The following is a 21,463-nucleotide window of genomic DNA, read 5'->3' as shown; positions in this document are numbered from 1 at the left end:
ATTTCTGTGATCTAGGAGATCAAAACTATTTTCATACTAAATGAAGACATCATGTGCCTTTTTACTGACATAGTTTGCTGGTACAAAAGCCATGATGAGTCAATCTGCAGGGACATGAAATTGTCCTAGAAGCCACTGCATTCTTCCACCCTCTGCTCAGAGTATAAGCAGGGAAAAAATTGTGAGTTTTACCTAAGAATGTTCTCAATGAAACAGTTAAAATCATTAACATTATTAGATCACAATTAGACGCACAATTTTTTAGTATTCTTTTTTTTTTTTAATTTTTATTAATGAGAGACACAGAGAGAGAGAGAGGCAGAGACACAGGCAGAGGGAGAAGCAGGCTCCATGCAGGGAGCCCGACATGAGACTTGATCCCGGGTTTCCAGGATCAAGCCCTGGGCTGAAGGCAGCGCTAAACCGCTGAGCCACCCAGGCTGCCCAATTTTTTAGTATTCTTTAAAAAAATTGTTTTTAAAGATTTTATTTATTTATTTGACAGAGAGAGAAAGAGAGAGAGCACGAGCAGGGTAAGGGCAGGTAGAGGGAGAAGCAGACTCCTCGCCAAGCAGGGAGACTGATGTGAGGCTTGATCCCGAGACCCTAAGATCATGACCTGAGCGGAAGCCAGACGCCCAACCAAACAAGCCACGCAGGCACCCCTAATTTTTTAGTATTCTATGTATGTGATAGGATGAAAATAGCATAGCACTCTTTCGCGGAGTCCCACCACGCCACGGTCACCACCAGGCTGCGTCATTGGGATTTTTTTCATGGAACACCGTCTTTACTTGAAAACTATGGTTATTCAGACTGGAGAATTTGGCAGAAAAAGTTTTGAAACCAAGCAAAGGAAACCTGTCGTTTCAAAGGAAACACATGACAGTATTTGCTGCCAGTGATGAAATTGGAGCTTTTAAGTGAAAATTTTAAGTTTAGAAAGACTCTTATCTGTCACCATGCTCTTGACAGCTTCCAAGGACTTAAGGTTTCCTGATGATATCACAGATGATATTAGAGAATGTGATTTTTTGATACCATATAATGAAATATATCAACATTTGGGAGATCTGCATAATTTTTGTGAGCCAGTATGTTCCAGAATGACCGATATATGTTAATACAGAACCATGCACGGATAAAAGATCTATTCAAAGTGCAAGATAGGCCAGTGGATTTTAATTTAACAGTTAATTAAAGTTCATTGATAAAGTTTCAGATCTCACACTGCAACTGACCTTTAGAAAACATCACTTGTCAAATTTTGTTGCAGTATCAGAGAAGAATATCTAAAATTATCTAAAAAGGGTAAAAAGAAAAAATCTCCTCCTTTTTCCAATTGGTTATTATGAGGACAGATTTTTGTCCATAGACTTTGACCAAAACAACACATCTCAACAGATTAAATGAAGCTGATAAGAGAACCCAAGTGTCTTCTATAAAATCAGACTTTAAAGAGATTTGAAAACATGTAAAACCATGCTACTTTTCCCAATAATCTTTTGGTTAGGAATATATACTAACTTTTCATCAAAAATGTTATTTACAATGACATATTATAAATTCACTGTTGTTATTTTTAAATGAATTAAATAAATGTTTAAAATGTGTCATTTTTGGGCGGCCAAGGTGGCTCCACGGTTTAGCACCGCCATGTCCCGGGTCGGGTTCCCTTGGCATGGAGCCTGCTTCTCCCTCCTCCTGTGTCTCTGCCTCTCTCTCTCTCTCTCTCTCATGAATAGATAAATACAATCTTAAAAAAAATGTGTCAACTTAATTTCTAATATGGTAAGTATCAATAGGTACAACCCACGTAAACGAAAGTTCTTTGGGTCTTGATAATTTTTAAGAATATAAAGGAGGCTTGAGACCAACGAGGTTGAGAACTGCTGCTCTCTGTGTGCTAAAAGGAGGGACACACGCCCCACAAAGATTTAGGTGGCTGCCATGTTGGAGAAGATTTTAGGTATCCAAAGGTCTAGAGCATGCCAGGATACTGCCTCTATGGCAAAGAGCAAGACTTTGAACCTTGCATCCCCTCCCACCAAGAACAGGGCACAGTACACAGTAGATCTGTTTAGAATTTGGAGCATAGACTATCCTTAGCAATTCTGTTCTGACCCATTTTTCATGTGACTTGAGGGGCTGCCAGTTCTGAGTGGAGCCCAGAGCAAGAGAAGGCTCTATGGCAGTTCTAGGCATGATGCAGACCGCTGTGCTAACCTGATCATAAGACCTGCGAAGTCCAATCATGCCAAAGATGCCAAGACGAATAAGGATGCTATGTGGGGGGTGCCTGGGGGAGGCTCAATTAGTTAAACCTTTGCCTTTGGCTCTGTCCTAATCTCAGGGAATTGAAATTGAGCCCCGCATCAGGCTTCCTGCTCAGTGGGAAGCCTGCTTCTCCATCTCCCTCTGCTCCTCCTCCTGTTCATACTCTCTCTCTCTCTCTCTCAAATGAATAAATAAAAAATCTTTAAAAAAAAAAATGAGGATGCTGTGTGGAGTATCTGGAAGGCTCTAAAGGGGGAAAAGCAAAGCCCTGGAGTAAATCTATGACTCCTATAGCAAAGAACCACTTGTCATTTGAAAACCATCTCCTGCTGGCTACATGGAGACTTGTGCCTAATGATGGGTCACCAAAGACTGGGTGACCTAAGAGCTAGTCCTAAGCTGGGTGTTGCATACACCAGGTTGTAAGGGATTCACTGTACACAATAGCTTCAGGCTCAAACAGGTCCAGAAGGTGCAAAGAAATAAGAACAGGGGATGCCTGGGTTTAGTGTCTGCCTTCGGCCCAGTGTGATCGCACGGTCCCGGGATCAAGTCCCACGTCGGGCTCCCTGCATGAAGTCTGCTTCTCCCTCTGCCTGTGTCTCTGCCTCTCTCTCAGTCTGTGTCTCTCATGAACAAAGAAAGAAAGAAAGAAAGAAAGAAAGAAAGAAAGAAAGAAAGAACAGATGACCCTGACCTCTGTTGTGTTCATGTTTCTCTCTAAACTCGTTCATACTCTGGCTTCCATGGAGCTGCCATTGACGGAGGAGGAAAACTCAAGTCTGGTTTCCATCAACAAGGGCATAGGCAGTTACTAACTAGAAATAGAAGCCCTCCTGTGGGGGCCGAGATGTGAAAGTACCTCTGGTCATCTGCTGCCTGCAGAAGGAAAAGTGGCTGAAGGCAGGGTTAACCATGAGCCCCTGGTGGGGTGGGGAGGAGCTGGGGATGGGTCTGGGGGAGTGGACACCAAGCATGCAATGCTCTGTGTCTTATGTTAATGCCCAGTAGAGAAGGTGTACCCACAGGAGGCTCCAGCAATCCAGTGGACAGGATGCCTTTGCGTGTGGCTGTTAGCTAGCTTCTCCCCCCTAGCCACAGCAGCACTGGTGCAGTGGGGGGCAGGAATGGAGGCGTCCCTGGAGTGGACAGGTCTGAGAACCATCTCGTAAGTCTGACATCAGGCACTACTTGCTGTAGTAGGACCAACCCAATGGTGCACCCTTTTACTGACTGTCCTTCTTCTCCTTTGTCACCCCCCTGTATTCCACTCTGTCCTCTAGGATCACGTTCCCTAATAACCCATCTGCAAGCAAGGCTTTTCTGAGAGGTGCAGGCCGAGCCTCAATTTTTTTTTTAATTTTTATTTATTTATGATAGTCACACAGAGAGAGAGAGAGGCAGAGACACAGGCAGAGGGAGAAGCAGGCTCCATGCACCGGGAGCCCGACGTGGGATTCGATCCCGGGTCTCCAGGATTTCGCCCTGGGCCAAAGGCGGGTGCCAAACTGCTGCGCCACCCAGGGATCCCCGAGCCTCAATTTATAAGGATGACCGCTCCCTGGCTCTCCCAGTACCCAGGACTCAGCTTCCCTCCTTTTCTCCATATAATTTACTTATTGGCTATGTCTATTATTTGTGATGTGACTCTCCCACTAAGAGCAGCAATATTTATCTGTTTTGTTCAGTGTTGTGTCCCCAGCCCCTAAAACATGAGACATCTGTGTTAAATGAGTGACCAAGTGATGAGGGTTAATATATGTACATTTAGGTGTGGATGTTTAGACTGTGATACAAAACACTGGGCCTCAGGAAAGACAAGGAGCTGGCTGTGGCTGCTCTGGAACTTGTTTCAGGCCTCCCGAGACAGGAGTGGGCTGGACTCGAGCTGGGGGCAGGGCTGGTCCGAGATTCAGAGCCCCATAGAGCCAGAGCCTTCCCGCTAGAGATGCCGTGTTTCAGCCAAAGAATCCATGCTTCCACAAGCCCCCCAGGGTCCCCCAACCTTCAAAAGGCTGAACTGCCTATGGTTAAGAACTCAGGGCCTTGGAGTAGACAGCCCCGAGTTCAGAGCCTAGCTCTACTCCACATCTTAGCTGTGGGGTCTTGAGCAAACTGCCTCTCTAACCTGTTTCCTGATCTGCATGAGAGTGTGAGGGACAGTACCTGTTTCATTGTGATGCTGTGAAAATCAGAACAGATCCCCTGTGAAGCATGGGGCAGAATAGGATGCACTCGCTAGGTGTCCGTCTGCATGATGCTTTCCTCTGTGCCACATGACAGAGGATGCAGTCCTAGGGCTTCCCTCCCTTCTGTCCAAAGAGGCCCTCAATGATGTTGCATGTTCCACTTTGCTGGGCCAAGGTCAGGAGAGAGACAGAGTCTGGATGAAAGATGCCTGGGCTCTCCACAGCATGGAGGAGCACGAAGTGTCCTTGCAAATCGAGTTCAAAAGGGCTTGGCTCTGGAGCACCTGATGACTCAAGTCAGTAGAGCATGTGACTCTGGATCTTGGGGTTGTAAGTTCAAGCCTTATGTTGGGCATAGAGTTTACTTTAAAAAGAGAGAGAGAGAGGTCTTTAGAAAAAAAAGATCCTGGCTCCAAGAGTTATACATAAAAATCAGCTCATTAAGGGGCACCTAAGTGGCTCAGTCAGTTAAGCCTCTGACTCTTGATTTTGGCTCAGATCATGACCTCAGGGTTATGATATTGAGCCCTGAGCTGGGCTCCACACTGGGCATGGAGCCTGCTTAAGATTCTCTCTCTCCTTTTCCCTCTTCCCCTTGCCACCACTACCCTCAAAAAAAAAAAAAAAAAAAGGAAAGAAAAGAAAAGAAAAAGGAGCTCATTGAGCTAGATACTCAGCTCAGTGTAACTTCCAGCTTCCTATTCAGAGCTTCATGTTCGTGAGACACAGTGACTGAGGTGTGTCACATCCATTACCAGGGACACTCCCCCATGCTGTCCTGCCTCAACTTTACCTGTGCCCTCTGCCAGGAAATCTACCAACATTGTTTGTCCTTCATTTCTTTCTTAAAAAAAAAAAAAAGATTTTATTTATTTATTCATGGGAGACACAGAAAGAGAGAGAGGCAGAGACACAGGCAGAGGGAGAAGCAGGCTCCATGCAGGGAGCCCGATGTGGGACTCGATCCCGGGACCCAGGGGTCACGGCCTGAGCCAAAGTCAGGCGGTCAACCTCTGAGCCCGCCGGGTGCTTCTGTCCTTCATTTCTTTTCCTTTCCTGTCCTGCCTCCTCATGGCTTTCTGTCAGGCTCTTCAACTCATTCCATTTGATTATTGTACTGGTTTATCATGCACATTTAATTGAACAAAGTCAAAAGCTAGTCAATATTTTATGCTTCTGACAAATAGACCTTCCCAACTCTGCTCACTCCTTATTAATTCATGTCATTTTCTTCTGGTTCCTTATGTTTATCTTGTTTTTTTTCTAACCCACCACTTAGATATTATTGTAATCGTCGTGTACCATCAATGCTTATTTAATTCACCTCCATGTTGACGAATTTCTTTGCTCACCATTCCTATTTGAATGGTGGGATTTCCTTCTGGGATTATTCTCCTTGTTCCTGAAGAATATCCTTTAAAATTTCCTTAGGTGAGGCTCTGTCAGTTGTAAATGCTCTCGATTTTTATCTGAAAATTATTCTGTTCCACCTCATTCTTTTTTTTCGAGTCTATAACAAAATCATTCTCGTTTTTTTTTTTAAATTGAGGCATGATTGATATGCATCATATTAGTTTCAGGTGTACAAGGTGATGATCTGACGCTTGTGCACCCCGTGAAATGATCACCGCAATAAGCTAATCACCATTCACCACTATAAAAAGTTACAAAAAATTTTTTAATTTTCCTTTCCAAGATCCACCCTCCTGGCAACCTTCAAATCTGTACCACAATACCACGGACTGTTGTGGTCGCCCTGTTGTGCACCACATCCATATCACCTGCCATTTCACAACTGGAGTCTACACCTCTCAAGCCCCTTCATTCATTGTGCCCATCCACCCTCAACTGCCCTCCCCACCCCCAGCAGCCACTACCCTGTTCTCCAGATCCATGAGTTTGGTTTGGTTTGGTTTGGTTTTTAGATTCCACATAGAAGTATCTGTCTTTCTCAGTCTGACTTCTTTCACTTAGCTTAACACCCTCTAGGTCCATCCATGTCGTTGCAAATGGCAAGCTTGAACAGGCCGATAACCAGGGAGGAGATTGAAGCAGCCATCAGAAACCTCCCAAAACACAAAAGGGCCAGATGGCTTCCCTTCAGAGAGAATTTTTGCATTTGTTTCTGCCAAGTGCCCCAGGAACTACTATCTGCTCTAAATCCTCCTGCTCTTTGTTTATTTGTTTGTGGTGGTGTTTCTGCCTCACAGGTCCTGTGAATTCCCTCTCAGCCCCAGTTGCCGGTGGCCTTGAGGTTAGGAGCATTCAGGATTGGCATTTCCTTTTTTTTCCACTCAGAGTCAATGCTGAGCCAAGCACATTCTCTGTCCGAGCCCTTGGAGAGGTTTTTCTTCCCTAGTTCATTCACTGTGAGTCTTGGTTTTCATTGTTTTGCTTTAGGGGGTAGGTTTCTGATTTTGCTTTCCATTTGCTCAGGCGCTAGGTTTTGTCCCATTAAACTGAACTTCTTGGCCACCTGGGATCAGCAGGTACCTCAGGGGAACATTCGCTTCTGCTCTCAATGATCTTCTCTCTTTTTTTTTTATTCGAGAGAGAGAACGAGTGAGAGAGAGAGAGAGAGAGACAGCACAAGTAGGGTGGAGGGGTAGAGGGAGAAGCAGACTCCCTGTTGAGCAGGAGCTGGACATGGGGCTCCATCCCAGGACCCCAGGATCACAACCTGAGCAGAAGGCAGACGCTCAGCCACTGAGCCACCCAGATGCTCCTCAGCTTTGCATTTCTAAAGATATTTATAAATGTTTTTATCCCCCTACCCCTTTTTTGGTGTTTTGTATCAGGAGAACTTTCAGCATCTGCTGCTTACCATATTGTCAGAAATAGAAGTCTAGCCCTCCCCTCCAGCCCATTCAGATGTGTTTCTCTCGGGATGTTGCCCAGCAGTAGGACACCTCTCCTTGTGTCCATCGTACCCTGGCCTGTGCTTTGGTCACCTGGGTTTGAGACCCCCATGCTCCTTGAGGGCAGGGATATGGTTTCCCACCTTCATCTCCCACCTAGCCCATTCCAGAGTTTCCCACACCAAAGTCTCCCTAAGTGTCAGTTGAATGGAAGTGAACCCAGGGGATGAAGGCCCCCTCTTCACCGCCTGTGCTGCCGGGGCCTTCCACCAGGGGGCAGCCACAGTCCGGTCCAGCTCCCAGGTCGAGGCAGGGTTCCTGGGGGAGGGGGCCTGGCTCTCTGTGGCTCCCAAACCTGCAACCGATGCCCCCTTGGATGGGGACCCAGTGGAGAAATGCTCTCCACCCCACAGATGGGGGAATGAAGGCAAACAGAGAGAAAGGAAGCATCAGGCCAGAGCTACGGTCACACGACAAAGGGCCAGGATGGAGCCAGTTTCCTCTGGACTCCATTTCTCCGAGGATTCTGCTTAAACCACCAAAGTACGTTCTCTGCTCCTTCAGTCACTCAACAGCATTTATTCAGCATCTACCTTGCGCCCCACAGGGAGTGCAGCGGTGAATGAAACACAGCAGGTCCCTGGGGCTCCTGGGGGCTCAGTCGGGGGAGCATCCAACTCTTGGTTTTAGCTCAGGTCATGATCTTGGGGTCATGAGACTGAGCCCTAACTCGGGCTCCACGCTTGGTGCAGAGTCTGCTGGGGATTCTCTCTCCCCCTCCCTTTGCCCTTTCCCTGACTCAAGCTCTCCCTCTCTCTCTAAAATAAATAAATCAAATCTTTAAAAAAAAAAAACCCACTCTAAATCCCTGTCCCCTTCCCACAGCATCCACTGCAGACAAGCTGAACAACTCAGAGTTTCCCAAGCAGCCCTGGCCCTTGGGACTGGGAATAGCCCTCTTGCTGTTCCTGCTGACCCTTCCGGAGGCCTTCCCCCTCTCTGCCTGTTGAAACCCTGCTTGTCCTTCCTGGGCCAGATCCCATGCCTCTCTCTCCCTGAGGAATAGACACCCAGCCCAGTGCCCACAGGTGGGGGGTGTGTACTGGAGCCACCTGCACCATTGCAGAGGACACCTCCACCCTGTAAGGAGACGGGGTGCACACCATGTCTCAGACCCTTCTTCACTTGATTCTCTGAGAAGAATCTGAAGCAAGTGCAAGACCACACCCTCCTTCTTCCCAGCCATAAACACACCCAAGGACAAAGTAAGTCTTGGGATTTTATCCCAGAAGACCTGGATTCTGTGGCCTGGGACAGGCTGTGGGTCAGGCATCCATTCTTCCCACATGTGTTGGTTGAACATCGACTATATATCAGGTCTCCAGAAAGAAAGCATGCGCTCACTTCCCTTTTCCTTAGGAGACACTTAGAGGAAGTGTGTGTGTGTGTGTGTGTGTTTCTGTGACTCCTGGGGTTCAGCCAGGCTGGGTGGGCTCACAGCAGAGGCAGCCAGGCTCTCCCTCTCAGCCCCTGTGATACCAGCCTGGCTTCCTGGAGACCAAAACCACAAGTAGAGCACAGAAGAGAGACACTCACAGGCTGGGTTTGGTCGCATGCGTGCAAAGGAGCACTCTCTTGCAGAGAGAAGGTTATAAGCGGGAGCAGCTAAGGTCCGAGCAGGTTCGAGGAACGCACAGCAGCCACATCCACCTGCCGGCCCCAGGATGGTTCTTCCCTCTGGCAGGCACACGTAGCAGTCAGAGATGGCACCAGACATGTGGCTCTTCTCTGCGACTGTTGGATTGCTCACGGCAGCCCTCTCAGGTAAGGCCTCTTTCCCCACCTCTCACCACTCGTGCTGGAGGACCTGGCTCCTGGCCTCTTGATCCTCTTTCTGGTCATTTTCTCACTCATCTTTCTAGAACCTTTTACCCAAGACTGTCCCAGGGAGGCCAGAGCCGGGACCTGGAGAGGGTCCAGGAACCCCCTTTGGAGGGGTCGGGGCTGTGCCTGGATGGTGCTAGAAGACTCCCAGGCATGAAAGGATGTGGGCAGCATGCCTGGTGTCCCCTGAGCCGCCTCCCAGGGTCTGAGGAGGGTGACTCCTCCTACCATAGGTTCAGGAACTCCCTCATCCTTATTTCTTGGCAACTCTCAGTAAGGAGTAGTTTGCCTTCCAGAAAGGTGAGACCACGGATGATTGTATTCTCAACCTCAAAACTGAGGCTCTGGACTCACCAGGCTTCTACCGCTCATGGTAGAACTGTCCAGAAACAGAACTTGGGGAAGGAACGGGAGATGAGGATAGCTGGTCTCTCTGGGGCAGCCAGTAAGGGTAGTTTATGGCACAAATGAATGGGAAAGCTCTTCCTCCCCCATCCTGAGCTCTCCCTGAGTGCCAAAGCACTTCGAAATCCAGGCTGGGGCGTCAGGTAGCCAGAAAGTTGGGGGCTAGCCATGCCCATCAGATGCTGTTGGCCTCTGCTGCATGTAGTGTCCTAACTGGCAGAAACTGGGCAGGGGTCCATCATGCCTCTGTTGGGACCTCATGTTTCGGGGGAGGAGGAGATGCATGGAAACAGAACTCTAGGCCAGGGAGTCTGAGCCCACCTGGCAGTAGGGATCCCAAGTGCTTTCACTTTGCTTTCAGAAGGAGACCTAGGGAGGCCCCATCAGGAGAGGCATCCAAGCCCACTAGGAGAACTGGGGAGTTATTTGGGGATGGGGGCAGCTCTTTTCTCCCTCTCTATGTAGAGGTACGTGTTCCTGACCTCACATTGGTTCAGGGAAAGCTGTTTAGCTCTGGGAGCGGGAAAGTGTGTGCCTTTGGCTCCGTGCGGGTGACTTGGCTTCTCTTGCTCTACCAGGAGCATCTGGAGATCAGCCACCTTCTGCCTCTGAGCTAAGACAGATGGTCAGAGAAGGAAGTCCCTCCTTCCCCATTTTTTTTTAAATTTTTTATTTTTTTATTTATTTTTTTATTTTTATTTTTTATTTATTTATGATAGTCACAGAGAGAGAGAGAGAGGGAGAGAGAGAGAGGCAGAGACATAGGCAGAGGGAGAAGCAGGCTCCATGCACCGGGAGCCCGACGTGGGATTCGATCCGGGGTCTCCAGGATCGCGCCCTGGGCCAAAGGCAAGCGCCAAACCGCTGCGCCACCCAGGGATCCCCCTCCTTCCCCATTTCTATCACGCCACCCTCCATCCTTTCCCATGACATCCAACCATTGGCCTCGGCTCAGAATGAAGTCTGGGACCAGGAGGTTGGCTGGGCAACCCCAGGACCCCAAGGGATCTGGCTCTGAGTGGCTCCTGACAGCAAGTGGTCCTCAGGGCCCCAGCAAGAGCTCAGGAGGAGGGTGAGATGAAGGGGCTCCCGGAGCCAAGGTCCCTAACTCGAGTCCTTTTGCCCCCTCCCAACACCCCTCACTGGCCCACTCCACTCCACTCCCAGTACAGATATTTACTTAATGTTTCTAAAGCTGCATTTATACTCAATGGCCTCACTTGTTACTAATACAAGTTTAGTTTTGAAAGGAAACTTTATGTCACTATCATAAGGGGAAAACCGATATCATGTGTCATAAATAAAAGATGAAGGTATGCATAAAGATAAATGGGGATGGAAACCAATTTCAGTTCCGTGCCAGCAAAAAGTTAAAAGAAATGCAAAAGCCCTTGAGCCTGAAGCCTACACTTGTGCTCTCTGTGGAAGGGGAGATGGTGGGGAGTAGGGGGTGGGGTGGGGGAGAGGGCAGTGATAAAGACACCCCAGCCCCCAATTGGCATTTTCTTCTTGACTTTCCAGGAGGACTGATTGGACTTCGAGCAGGGAATAGTTTCCCTGCCATGAAATCTTTTTAAATTTATTTATTTATTTATTCATTCATTCATTCATTCATTCATGAGAGAGGCCGAGGCAGAGGGAGAAGCAGGCTCCTTGCAGGGAGTCCCGTGAGGGCCTGGATCCCGGGACTCTAGGATCATGACCTGGCTCAATCACTGAGCCACCCAGGCATCCCTGCCATGAGATATAGAAGCTGTAAATGCTGCTTCCTTAACGCCTCCGTAGGCTCCCCAGTGCTGTGTGTCCTACTGCCGAGGGCTGTGGCTGGCAGGACGGGCATTGCAGGCAGAAGGAAACCGTGCGACAAAGCCCAAGAGTGGGTGGGAGAGGCTAGAGCTAGCCGAGGCGGGGACGCCGTTCCCCGTGGCCTGCCCAAGCAGTTCTTCCCTCCCCCAGCAGAAGCCAAACCCCAGCACAACTGAGCCCGAGGCAGCGCCATAGACTCAGATCTACTTGTGAGGTTCTCCTTGGGGAACTCAGTGTGTGGGGCAGATCAGGTTGGGAAGAGGAAGTAAAGATGTCCAAGGAGAGAAAGAAAAACAGCAAACAGGGAATTAGGGGAGCTCGGAGAATGAGGCCCGGGAGGGAGATCTAGGGCCTTCACTCCGAGAGAAGCCCTGGCAGGGGTATCAGGCTATGCTCTGGGACCACAGGCGGGTGGAGGTTGGCCCCCTGAGGCCCTGGCAGGCCTGGCCATGGCTCTCTGGGGTTCGGCAGGTCTCCCCTAACCTGCTCTCCTTTGCAGTCCCAGCGCCAGGCTCCATCCTGGGCCTCAGGCAGCTATTCCTCTGGGCTCTTCTCTCCTTGGGCCTGGGTGTGTGCTGTTGAATGAGCACTTTCTAATTCTGCTCATGCTCCCTGGAGGCCTGGGTCCAGGACCAGTTTGTCCACCTACCCTCCAGTTTTGTGCCTCAGTTTCCTAATCAGCCAACTGGGGAGAAAGAGGCAGAGAGAATGAATTTGAAGCCCCCAACTGGGGAGGATTGGGTGGGGTCAGGAGATTGGGGTATTGCTTGGGCTCAGCCTCTAACTCACCATGCATTCTCCTCTGATCTGGTTTTGCGCCAGTGAAACGAGGTGCTTTGGGCAGAAAATCCCTAAAGCCTCAGTCAGCTCTGACATTCTGTGTGTGAAGTAGTAACAAATAACCAGGCCTTTCCGCCAAGGGCTGTGCTGAGGTTGGTGACCTCTATTCTATCGGGACCAAGGTCAGGGAGGGCCTTGGGGGCTGCCGTACTCAAAAGGCCATTTGTGACTACTTAAAAAAAATTTGTCTTAAAAAGAAATTTTTAAAAATCTGATTTTTTTCCTTCACTAGTAAATTCAGTATCCCAAATTCATTTTATTTATAAATCCAGTAATTTTTAACAGTGACTTTCAGGAAGCCTTTGGTGAATATTTCATCAAATCAGGTCAAATGGAGTAAGCTTCCTTAAATAATAAATGCCACTCACGAATGCAGCTAATTAAGTGCCCTTAGATCTGTGAGGTCCCATACAGCATTCACCAGAATATGCATTTGAAACATGGTAATCTGAGTGGAGAAGTGTTGGAAAGGTAACATCTAGAACAGATCTTGCAGATGTGTTCAAAAAAAGAACATAAGGTACCTCATTAATAACCCGTTTATGAATTATGTGTTGAAATGATATTTTGCATAGGTTGAGTTAAATGCATTTTATAATTACAATTAGGTTTATCTATTCTTTTTTTTTATTTTTTTTATTTTTTTATTTTTTTTTTATCTATTCTTTTTTAACTTGTAAAATATGTGGCCAGTAGAAAATTGTAAATGACATATGTGCCTTGCTTTATGTTTCTATCGGATAGCGCTGCCTTAGATCATCTAAGCTGCATCTACAAATTTAATGAATTGATTCTCTTATAAATGCTTCAAATACCTCTAAGGAACAGACCATTTCAGGGGATTTCAGAGGATACTTTCCGATCTAAAAACTGACTTTTAAAGTGAATATTAAGTTCTCTTAAGTTTACAGACACTGCCACATTCTCTTAAATTTTTAACTTAAAATTTTAACTGAAGTCAATTACTCGGTCACACACATTAGAAATACTAACAGCCAAGTGTTGTTAAACACCACACATATGGGGCTTCATGCACCAACACACGGCAATCGATCCAGCTGACACTTAGCATAGATGTAGAGTTACTATGGGTTTTCCTGTTCTGCCGCCGATCTTTATTTTTAAAATTCTAATCTGTGTGTCTGGGCTTCAAAGCCACTTACCGAGGAGGAAAGGATCGTCCCATAGCAGGTAACTTGGATTATCCCCAGCAGATGGGAGTGTCTCTGTCTTAATGGACTGAAATGAGGTCAGCTTTTTTAATGTTCTGCTGAAATGTAAGCTGTGACCCTCCTGTGCGGCTGATGGGTGTGCAGTGTGCTCTTCGGTAGCCTCTGCCCTGTGCTTGGGCTCATCCCTCAACCCACGACCTCTGGACCCAGTTTTATGAACCTGATTCTCAGTGTCTGCCCCAGAACCCAGAGGGCTTCACCACTTGATTGCATCAAACGAAACAAATGTGAGCGATTCTCTTCTTTCCCTTCACTTCTTTCTCTGCTGGCAGGACCGCCACTGACAGTCGGATAAATAATATATGACCCGCATTCGTGTCTTTCTCCAGGCTTAGGCTGGCTCTCTGGTCACAGGTCAATGGCTGGTGGGGGCATTCACTTGGCATTCACCACAGTGGTGATGGGGGATGAGGAAGCTCTTAGGGTAGTGTGAGTTATTACAGACGGATCTAGAATGAGTAAGAAACCCTGTCCACACTCACTCATTCGGTCTGTGTTTATCAAGGCCCACTCTGAGTCAGCCTCCCTGTCTGAAAAGAAAGCTCAGGAATTAAAGTGTTAAAGCTGTTGGATTCCAAGGCTGAAGAACCAACCATATTCCTGGGGACACGGAGGGATTAAGCAGGTGGCCCCAGGGATCCCTGGGTGGCGCAGTGGTTTGGCACCTGCCTTTGGCCCAGGGCGCGATCCTGGAGACCCGGGATCGAATCCCACGTCAGGCTCCCGGTGCATGGAGCCTGCTTCTCCCTCTGCCTGTGTCTCTGCCTCTCTCTCTCTCTCTCTGTGACTATCATAAATAAATAAAAATTAAAAAAAAAATTAAAAAAAAAAAAAAAAAAAGCAGGTGGCCCCAACTGAGGCTTTGGACCAGGCCAGCTCAACAACCATGAAACCACCAATTGCCACCCGTGCGGATGCTCAGCCCTGCACTGAGCAGACCCTGGTGGGACTGGCATCCCCAAGCCCATCTCCAGTCTACTCACTGTGTCCCCCAACCCTCCCTCCCACCCTCAGCACTGCCTCCTATCCCCCCACGCCCAGGCCCACCCCGCCCCAGGGCCAGGGTGACCAGAGTTAGAGCAGCACTTCCTGGGGGCCCTGGTTCCTGCCCCTTCCCAGTGTTTGCGAAAGCTGCCATCTATGTGACAATTCACTTAATACTCTTAATTGATGTTTTAAAGTGTAGATACATTCATTTTTAGAAGAAACTTTATGCTGCTCCCTTAAAGAAAAAGCCATTGTAAATCACTTTCATGGTGAAAATAAACATCATGGAAACAAAACAATGTCATGAGATTCAGACGTGTTACTGCTTTTCCTTTGCTCAGACGGGAGGGTTTCTAGATGTCAGGCATTAAGGACGAGTGCCCTGGGAGACTTTCTCCTCCAAGTAATCAGAAAAGCTGAAAGAGAACTACGGGGCACTGATTCCTTCATACAGCTAATGTAAACCATGTCAGTGACCTCCTAAATCATTTTTCAAACCTTGGGTACATGCCTCACACTTTGGAAGCATTGATCCAGAGAAATGACAATGGGGACAGATGATCTGCTCCTCTCACTAGACACAGCCGGGGGGAGCCTTCTGGTCACCTTCTCAGGGACACAGGGACCCCATATCAGGCTGTCTCCAGGCCCCCTGGATTTCTGCTGAGCCTTCAAGTCAGGGATGATGCCCAGATTCACATCTCCCAATAGTTCTTGGAATCGAGTCCCTGCAGCATGGAAGGAGGAGCCCAGAGGAAGGATGAGGTGGTGGTAGATTCTTAGAACTCACTCTGGCTCTTGATTGCTGGGTAATCTTGGACAGGCTCCTTCTTTTCTCTGGCCCTAGTTCCTTTGCTGGAAAAATGGGCAAAATGAACATGAAAGACCCAGCCAAAAAATCCTTGTAGTCTATGTTGGTGCCTCAAGGCTTTATCGTTTGTGGAGCAGGGCAGGAGAGATGCAGCTATTAGAAACCAGCCCATGGATGGACACAACATGGTAACCCCAGCTGGCATCTGCCATGTGGGGTGGTAGACCCTGGCCACAGGCAGACTTGGGTTCTCAGCCCCGGCTGTGTGACCTAGGTCATTGCTTAGCTTCCGTGTGCCTGAATGCTGCAAATAAAAACGCCCACTTTAGGGTGCCTGGGGGGCTCAGTCGGTTAAAAGTCTGCCTTTGGCTCAGGTCATGATCTCAGGGTCCTGGGGTGGAACCCTGTGTGGGGCTACCGTTCTCAGCAAGGAGTCTGCTTCTCCCTCTCCCTGTACCCCTCCCCTTGCTTGTGCGTGTTCTCTCTCTCAAATAAATAAAATCTTAAAAAAAAAAACCAAACCCACCTCACCATGGTATGAAAGTTAATTTAGATAATGCATCGGAAAATGCCTGAATATAACAGTGCTTTAAAATGTTAACTTATAAATGTTACATAGCAAGGAAAAGGTTTTGTATATGTGAATACAGGATTTAGTGGTTAACACGCAGTTTGCACGAACGAGCTCGTTTACCCACATGACAACCCAAAGTGTATAGATGAGGAAAGCAGAGGCTGTCAAGCCTGAGAGACTGGCCTGAAGTCTCTAAGTAGGAAGTGTCAGGACTTCAGCTTAGGTGTCCCAACTAGCAGCTCTCACTCTTTCCGAGGGAAGAGTGGCCTGGCTTGTCTTCGGCTGTGTGCCCTCAGGGTTCCATCCAAATTTGAGGCATGTACCCCAGCTACTTGCAGCTGGAGGGGTCTCTGAGGGCCTGGGGTCCCCTGGAAGGCTTCTCATGGACATATGGGGCCGAATGGGGCTGCTTTCACCAAGGCCCAGCCCTCGTGGGGTCTGCTGTGCACTTACCTTACCTACCTAGGCCAGAAATGGGTGAGAGTAAAGCTGAAGAGATGCCATGAACCTAAGGAAAGCTTGCCTGGCAGAAAGCTCCATCTACTACCATTTATTGAGCACCTGCTGTGTGCCAGGCCCCGTACAACAGTGAGATGTAAAATATGAAGGTTTGCCCTTGGACACTTGACGTGTTGTAGGGAAGATAGTAAAACACACAAAGGTCAGCCTGGGATCGTTGTGACAACAGGTGCAATCCAATGACAGCCACAATCACCATGCACTGAAGGGGACAAACAGTTGTGACATCAGCTAAGCTGATCTTGTCTTGACCTTACATTGGGGCAATCGTCCCATTTTACAGGTGGTCAATTAAGGCAGAAAGTTATGAATTTTGTCCCAGGCTAATGCGGAGTTTAAACCCATGTCTGTAGGGCTCCCAAACCCACATTCTCCATCACAGGGCTACGCTGCCTTCAGGAGCTAGAAGTCTGAGGAGGGAGATCTTGGGCCTCCCAGAGACACAGGGCGGCCTCCCAGACGGGCGTGCACGAGTATCTCAGGGGCTAGACATACAGAGAGGGAGGGCACCACGACATTTGTGAAAATGAGTGCGTGAAAAAACTGCTGAGGTCTGAGTAAAATGTTTATCAGTTAGTTGTGTTGCGCTAATATCAACCTCCTGGTTCTGGTCACTTACTCTAGTTAGTCATGCAAAGTGTCACTATGCGGGGGAAGCCGGGTGATAGGGAGGTGGGACTTCTCTGCGCTGTTTTGCAACTTCTTGTGAGTCTGTAATTTCAAGATAAAAAGTTAAACGGGGGGATCCCTGGGTGGCGCAGCGGTTTGGCGCCTGCCTTTGGCCCAGGGCGCGATCCTGGAGACCCGGGATCGAATCCCATGTCGGGCTCCCGGTGCATGGAGCCTGCTTCTCCCTCCGCCTATGTCTCTGCCTCTCTCTCTCTCTCTCTCTCTCTGTGACTATCATAAAAAAAAAAAAAAAAAAAAAAAGTTAAAGGGGGGAAAGCATTCCAGGCAGGACTGATTTGAGCAGAAGCCTGGAGGCCAGACAGGCAAAGGTGAGAGCCCAGAGGCGCCGGCTACAGGAAGGGGTGGCCTCCGCCCTGCCTGTTTTCTTCCTCCTGACTCCTGTGCTGCTGTGCGAGGAGCAGCCGACGAGCTAATACTCACGGAAATGCCAAGCTCGGTGGCCGGCACCAGAACGTCCACGCATAAACCACGTATTTCGAGAGGTGAGCTGGACAATCACAGAGGTTATGGCCGCCCAGACAGCACGTTGCAAATTCAGAGATCTGTGTCCTCCTTGCAGCCGTGTGAAATCTGAGTTATTGCCTCCGTTTTCCTGCTGAGGCTGCTGAGGCTCGGAGAGGGAAGATGACTTTCCCTAGATCACACAGCCAAGAGATGCACAGCTGACAGGCCTTTAACTGGATCCGGTGACTCCTAATCCATGTTCTTTCCTGGCCCTGGGAAATGGGCATGGCTTGGGCCACGGACCCCATCCCTCTCAAGATATCTTCAGGAAAGGCTCCCGTTCTCTGGAGACTCCTCATGTCACCCACTGTCAGCTGGGCTGTCATGGAACCTGGGCAAAAACAAAACAAAACAAAACAAAACAAACAAAACAAAACGCCTTGAAGCTACTCATGAGACAGAAGTCACGTCCTGGCCGTGCATCCACTTTGAGACTCAGTTTCCTCAGCTGTAAAGCAGGGTTGATAGCAACCTTCAGCCCCCAGGTCTGGGATGAGGCTTCATGAGAGGCTGCCTATGAAATACTTGGGGAGCTCTGCGGCTCCTTGGGGTGTTGAAAGCTGGCCATCACTGCTGCTGGGCCTGGAGCCGCGGCAGGAGCTCACGGGGACAGGAGAGAGAACAGAGGGAAGCCCCAGTTTCCGCCCACCATTTTGTAGGCACCTGTGGCCTGACTGTCTTCTGCCAGAAAGGGGCAGCCAAGGGAACCTCCGGAAGGCCAGCCTGAGCAGGGAGGCAGCATGGGGGTGCTGAGGGAGAAGCCACGGGGGTCCCTTGGAAGACTCACAGGGACCCCATCATGGGCGAGTGATCCCCTTGCTTTCCCCTGGGCCCCCACCTGTCTTATGGGGTGGTGGGGCCCATTAGAAGGGCCATCCTATGGTTGCCAGGCCTCCCCCAACCATTCCATCATGGCAGAGCTGGGCTGGGCTCTCTGGGCTGTGCAGGCAGATAGATGCCCACAGAGTTGATGTATGGGGCTGGGGGCCTTGGGCTGTGTGGGGAGCTGGGAGTTTCTCAGCGTGTCTTGGGGATCTCACCTGAGCACCCCACTTCTAATTTGGAAGCCACCTGCTGAGTCCTGAGCTAGGGAAGTCACAGAAATGAAGTCGCTGTGTCCTTATGGCTATGCACAAAGCCAAGCACAGCTTTGGCTTTTATAGAAGTACATTCGATGGAAGCTCAAACTGATTGATGCTCAGAGAGCTCCAGCCATGCAGCCAGTTGCTGTCAGAACTGAGACCAGAGTCACTTTCTAGTCACCGACCCCTCCGTCCCCATCTGCCGCTTTCTAAATGGAGCTTAAAGGAAGGATTTTATCTATGTTTTAGTATAAATTTTGGTAGAGTGCTCACCTTGTCTGGGAGGAGTGTGTGGGAGCTGGGCCGGGCCAGGGGCATGGTTTCCAAGAGGTGGGAAACCGTGCCCTGGATGGGGAGGAAGTCCATCCCTCACTCCGCTCAGGAAGATTCAAAAGTGAATCTTTTCCTCCTTCCATCAGCTAAACTAAAGTAAAGGGGCTCTCTACATGCATTAAACTCCTTGGAGAAATGTGCCGCCCTCTCCAGATAGGATTCTAGAAATATCATGACAGTATCTGGGCTGGAAGAAACCCCAGGGGGCTGCCAGTCAACTACTCCTGTTTGTAAGAGGACAAAACTCGAGGTGCAGAGTGGGGGGTGACATGCCCAAGGTCACAGAGCAGGGGTAGGCAGCCCAGTCTGCAGGGGTTGGGGGGGTCCTGCGGTCTCTCAGCTGCGGGCTGTGGTCCACTGTGGTCTGAGGTGAGCACAGGTGACTGGGTCCTTAGATGTTGGCTTGGCAGGTGAGGAGCTGGCTTCCGGCACCCACTCTGCCTACACACCTCAACGGCCATCCCGTCCTCAGTGTCTGTCTTCTTTTCCTCTCAGGTTTTTTCTTTTTCTCCCCAACATTTTACTTCAATGTAATTTCAGACTGGCTGAGAATTTGCAAGTTCCATATGCTCTTCACTCAGATTCCCCAACTGTTAACATTTTACCACAGTTGCTTTACATTTTCTCAGCCTACCCATTTTTTTTTTTTTTTTTTTTTTTTTTTTTTTTTGTCTATCTCTTACTTTGGTCCTGAATCATTTGACAGTAGGTCTATAGGCATAATGTTTCTTTCTCCTAAATACTCCAGTCTTTTTTTTTTTAAGGACATTCATCTAACCACAAAACATGTGTCAAAATTAGATAGCTGACATCAGTACAACATAGATGCTGTATTGATAACCCACAGACCTTTTTCAGATTTTGCCAAGTGTTCCAATAATGTCCTTTAAGACAAAAGAAAATTCTGGTTGGTGTACTATGCTTTCTTCTCATGTATTTTCCTTTAATCTAGAACATTTTCTCAGACTTTCTTTCTCTTTTATGACATTGATCTTTGGAAGAGTATAGTCCAGTTACTCTATTTTTTCCCTAAAGATTTTATTTATTTATTTATTTTTTAATCTATTTATTTATTTATTTAAGAGAGAGAGAGAGAGAGAGAGAGCATCAGCAGGGGGAAAGGCAGAGGCAGAGGGAGAAGCAGGCTCCCTACTGAGCAGGGAGCCCAAAGTGGGGCTTGATCCCAAGACCCCCAGATCAGGGCCAGAGCCAAAGGCAGATGCTTAACCAACTGAGTCACCCAGGTGCCCCCATAGTCCAGTTATTCTGTGTGTAACGTCCCCGATCATGGTTGGTTCGATGATTCCTCATGATTAGTGGTGTGTCCTTGGTAGGAATAGCACAGAAGTGCTTGCTGTTCTCAATGTATCATATCAAGGGGTACATGGAGTCAGCTGGGCCCATCTTGGTGTTCAAATTTTGGTTGCTTGGCTAAGATGATGTCTGCTAGGTAAAGTGATTTTTTTCTCCTTTGTAACAAATATGTATCTTGTAGGCAGATTCTTTGAGAATATATAAACAGTTCTCGTCCCCCCTCAAACCTTTACCTGCTGTTGTAACATGATTGATGCTTCTGGCCTGAATTGGTTATTATCACCACCATTTCTCGATGGTGATGTTTTTACTCCATCACTCTTTCTACAAGCTTAGTCGCTGACTTGGCTTTCTTTGCTGGTTCAGCGGTAGGAGCCAACTGGCTCAGAACTGATGAGGCCGAGCTGTGAGCACCTCAGGTGGAACCTCTGGCAGCTGCCAACTTGCCCGCCTCAGACGTTGGAACTCAGTTCAACTCTTCGCTGCTCCCAGGGCTACTTCTCTCCCCACTTGCAATTTCTGCCATTCATTTGTTGAGCTCTGCTACATGTTGGGCCGCGTTTTCAGCCACTGAGGATATGGGACAAATCCTCGAGCTTCAAGGAGCCTCTATTCTAGTGGGGAAAATAGAGAAACGAGCAAGCATGTTTTAAGACAGTGTCACATCAGAGAGGAAAATGTGAGGCAAGGGAAATAAAGCAAAGCAAAGCAGACTGAGTAGGACAGGGTGCAGGTAAGGCCTTTGGAGGCATTTGAGCAGAGATGTGAATGATGAGATTAGTCTGGAATCCCAAGAGATCAAGAAATGGGGGAGAGGGATCTTTCAGGTGGAGAGGACACGGGCCTGATGGCCCTGGAGAGCGAGGATAGGTGAGGGACATGCTAGAGGAGATTGTCTCGGGAGAGGGAGAGTGGAGGATGAGGAGGTGGACAGGCTGCAGACGTCAGGGAACATTCATCACACGGGTGCTTGTAGTGAGCCCACAGGAAATGGGAAATATTTGGAGAGTTTTAGTGATCAGATTTGCTTTTGTATGTATACAATTATTTAACAACTCTTATTTATGATAAACACCGTATTTAAACCTAAGTTTATTTTTTAAAGATTTTATTCATTTATTTGATATATAGAGAGAACACAAATGAGTACTATTTGAT

General features: G+C 48.3%; 1 protein-coding gene across 5 annotated transcripts in view; it reads left to right on the top strand.

Moving 5' to 3' along the window:
• Window positions 1-8,799: 8,799 nt before the first annotated feature.
• Window positions 8,800-21,463, top strand: part of CD6 (CD6 molecule) — a 40,086-nt gene continuing 27,422 nt past the window's right edge. For 2 of the 5 annotated variants that reach the window (XM_049096542.1, XM_049096541.1), the window contains exon 1: window positions 8,800-9,148. In XM_049096542.1, coding sequence (XP_048952499.1) covers window positions 9,088-9,148 — 61 coding nt within the window. In that variant the 5' untranslated portion in view covers window positions 8,800-9,087. The remainder of the gene's footprint in view (window positions 9,149-21,463) is intronic. The other 3 variants (XM_049096543.1, XM_049096540.1, XM_025446205.3) reach the window with 3 other exon arrangements.

Source organism: Canis lupus, chromosome 18 (assembly GCF_003254725.2).
Source record: "Canis lupus dingo isolate Sandy chromosome 18, ASM325472v2, whole genome shotgun sequence".
Lineage (NCBI taxonomy): Eukaryota > Metazoa > Chordata > Mammalia > Carnivora > Canidae > Canis > Canis lupus.
Note: the sequence above shows the minus strand (reverse complement) of the source record. Positions and strands in the feature narration are given on the sequence as shown.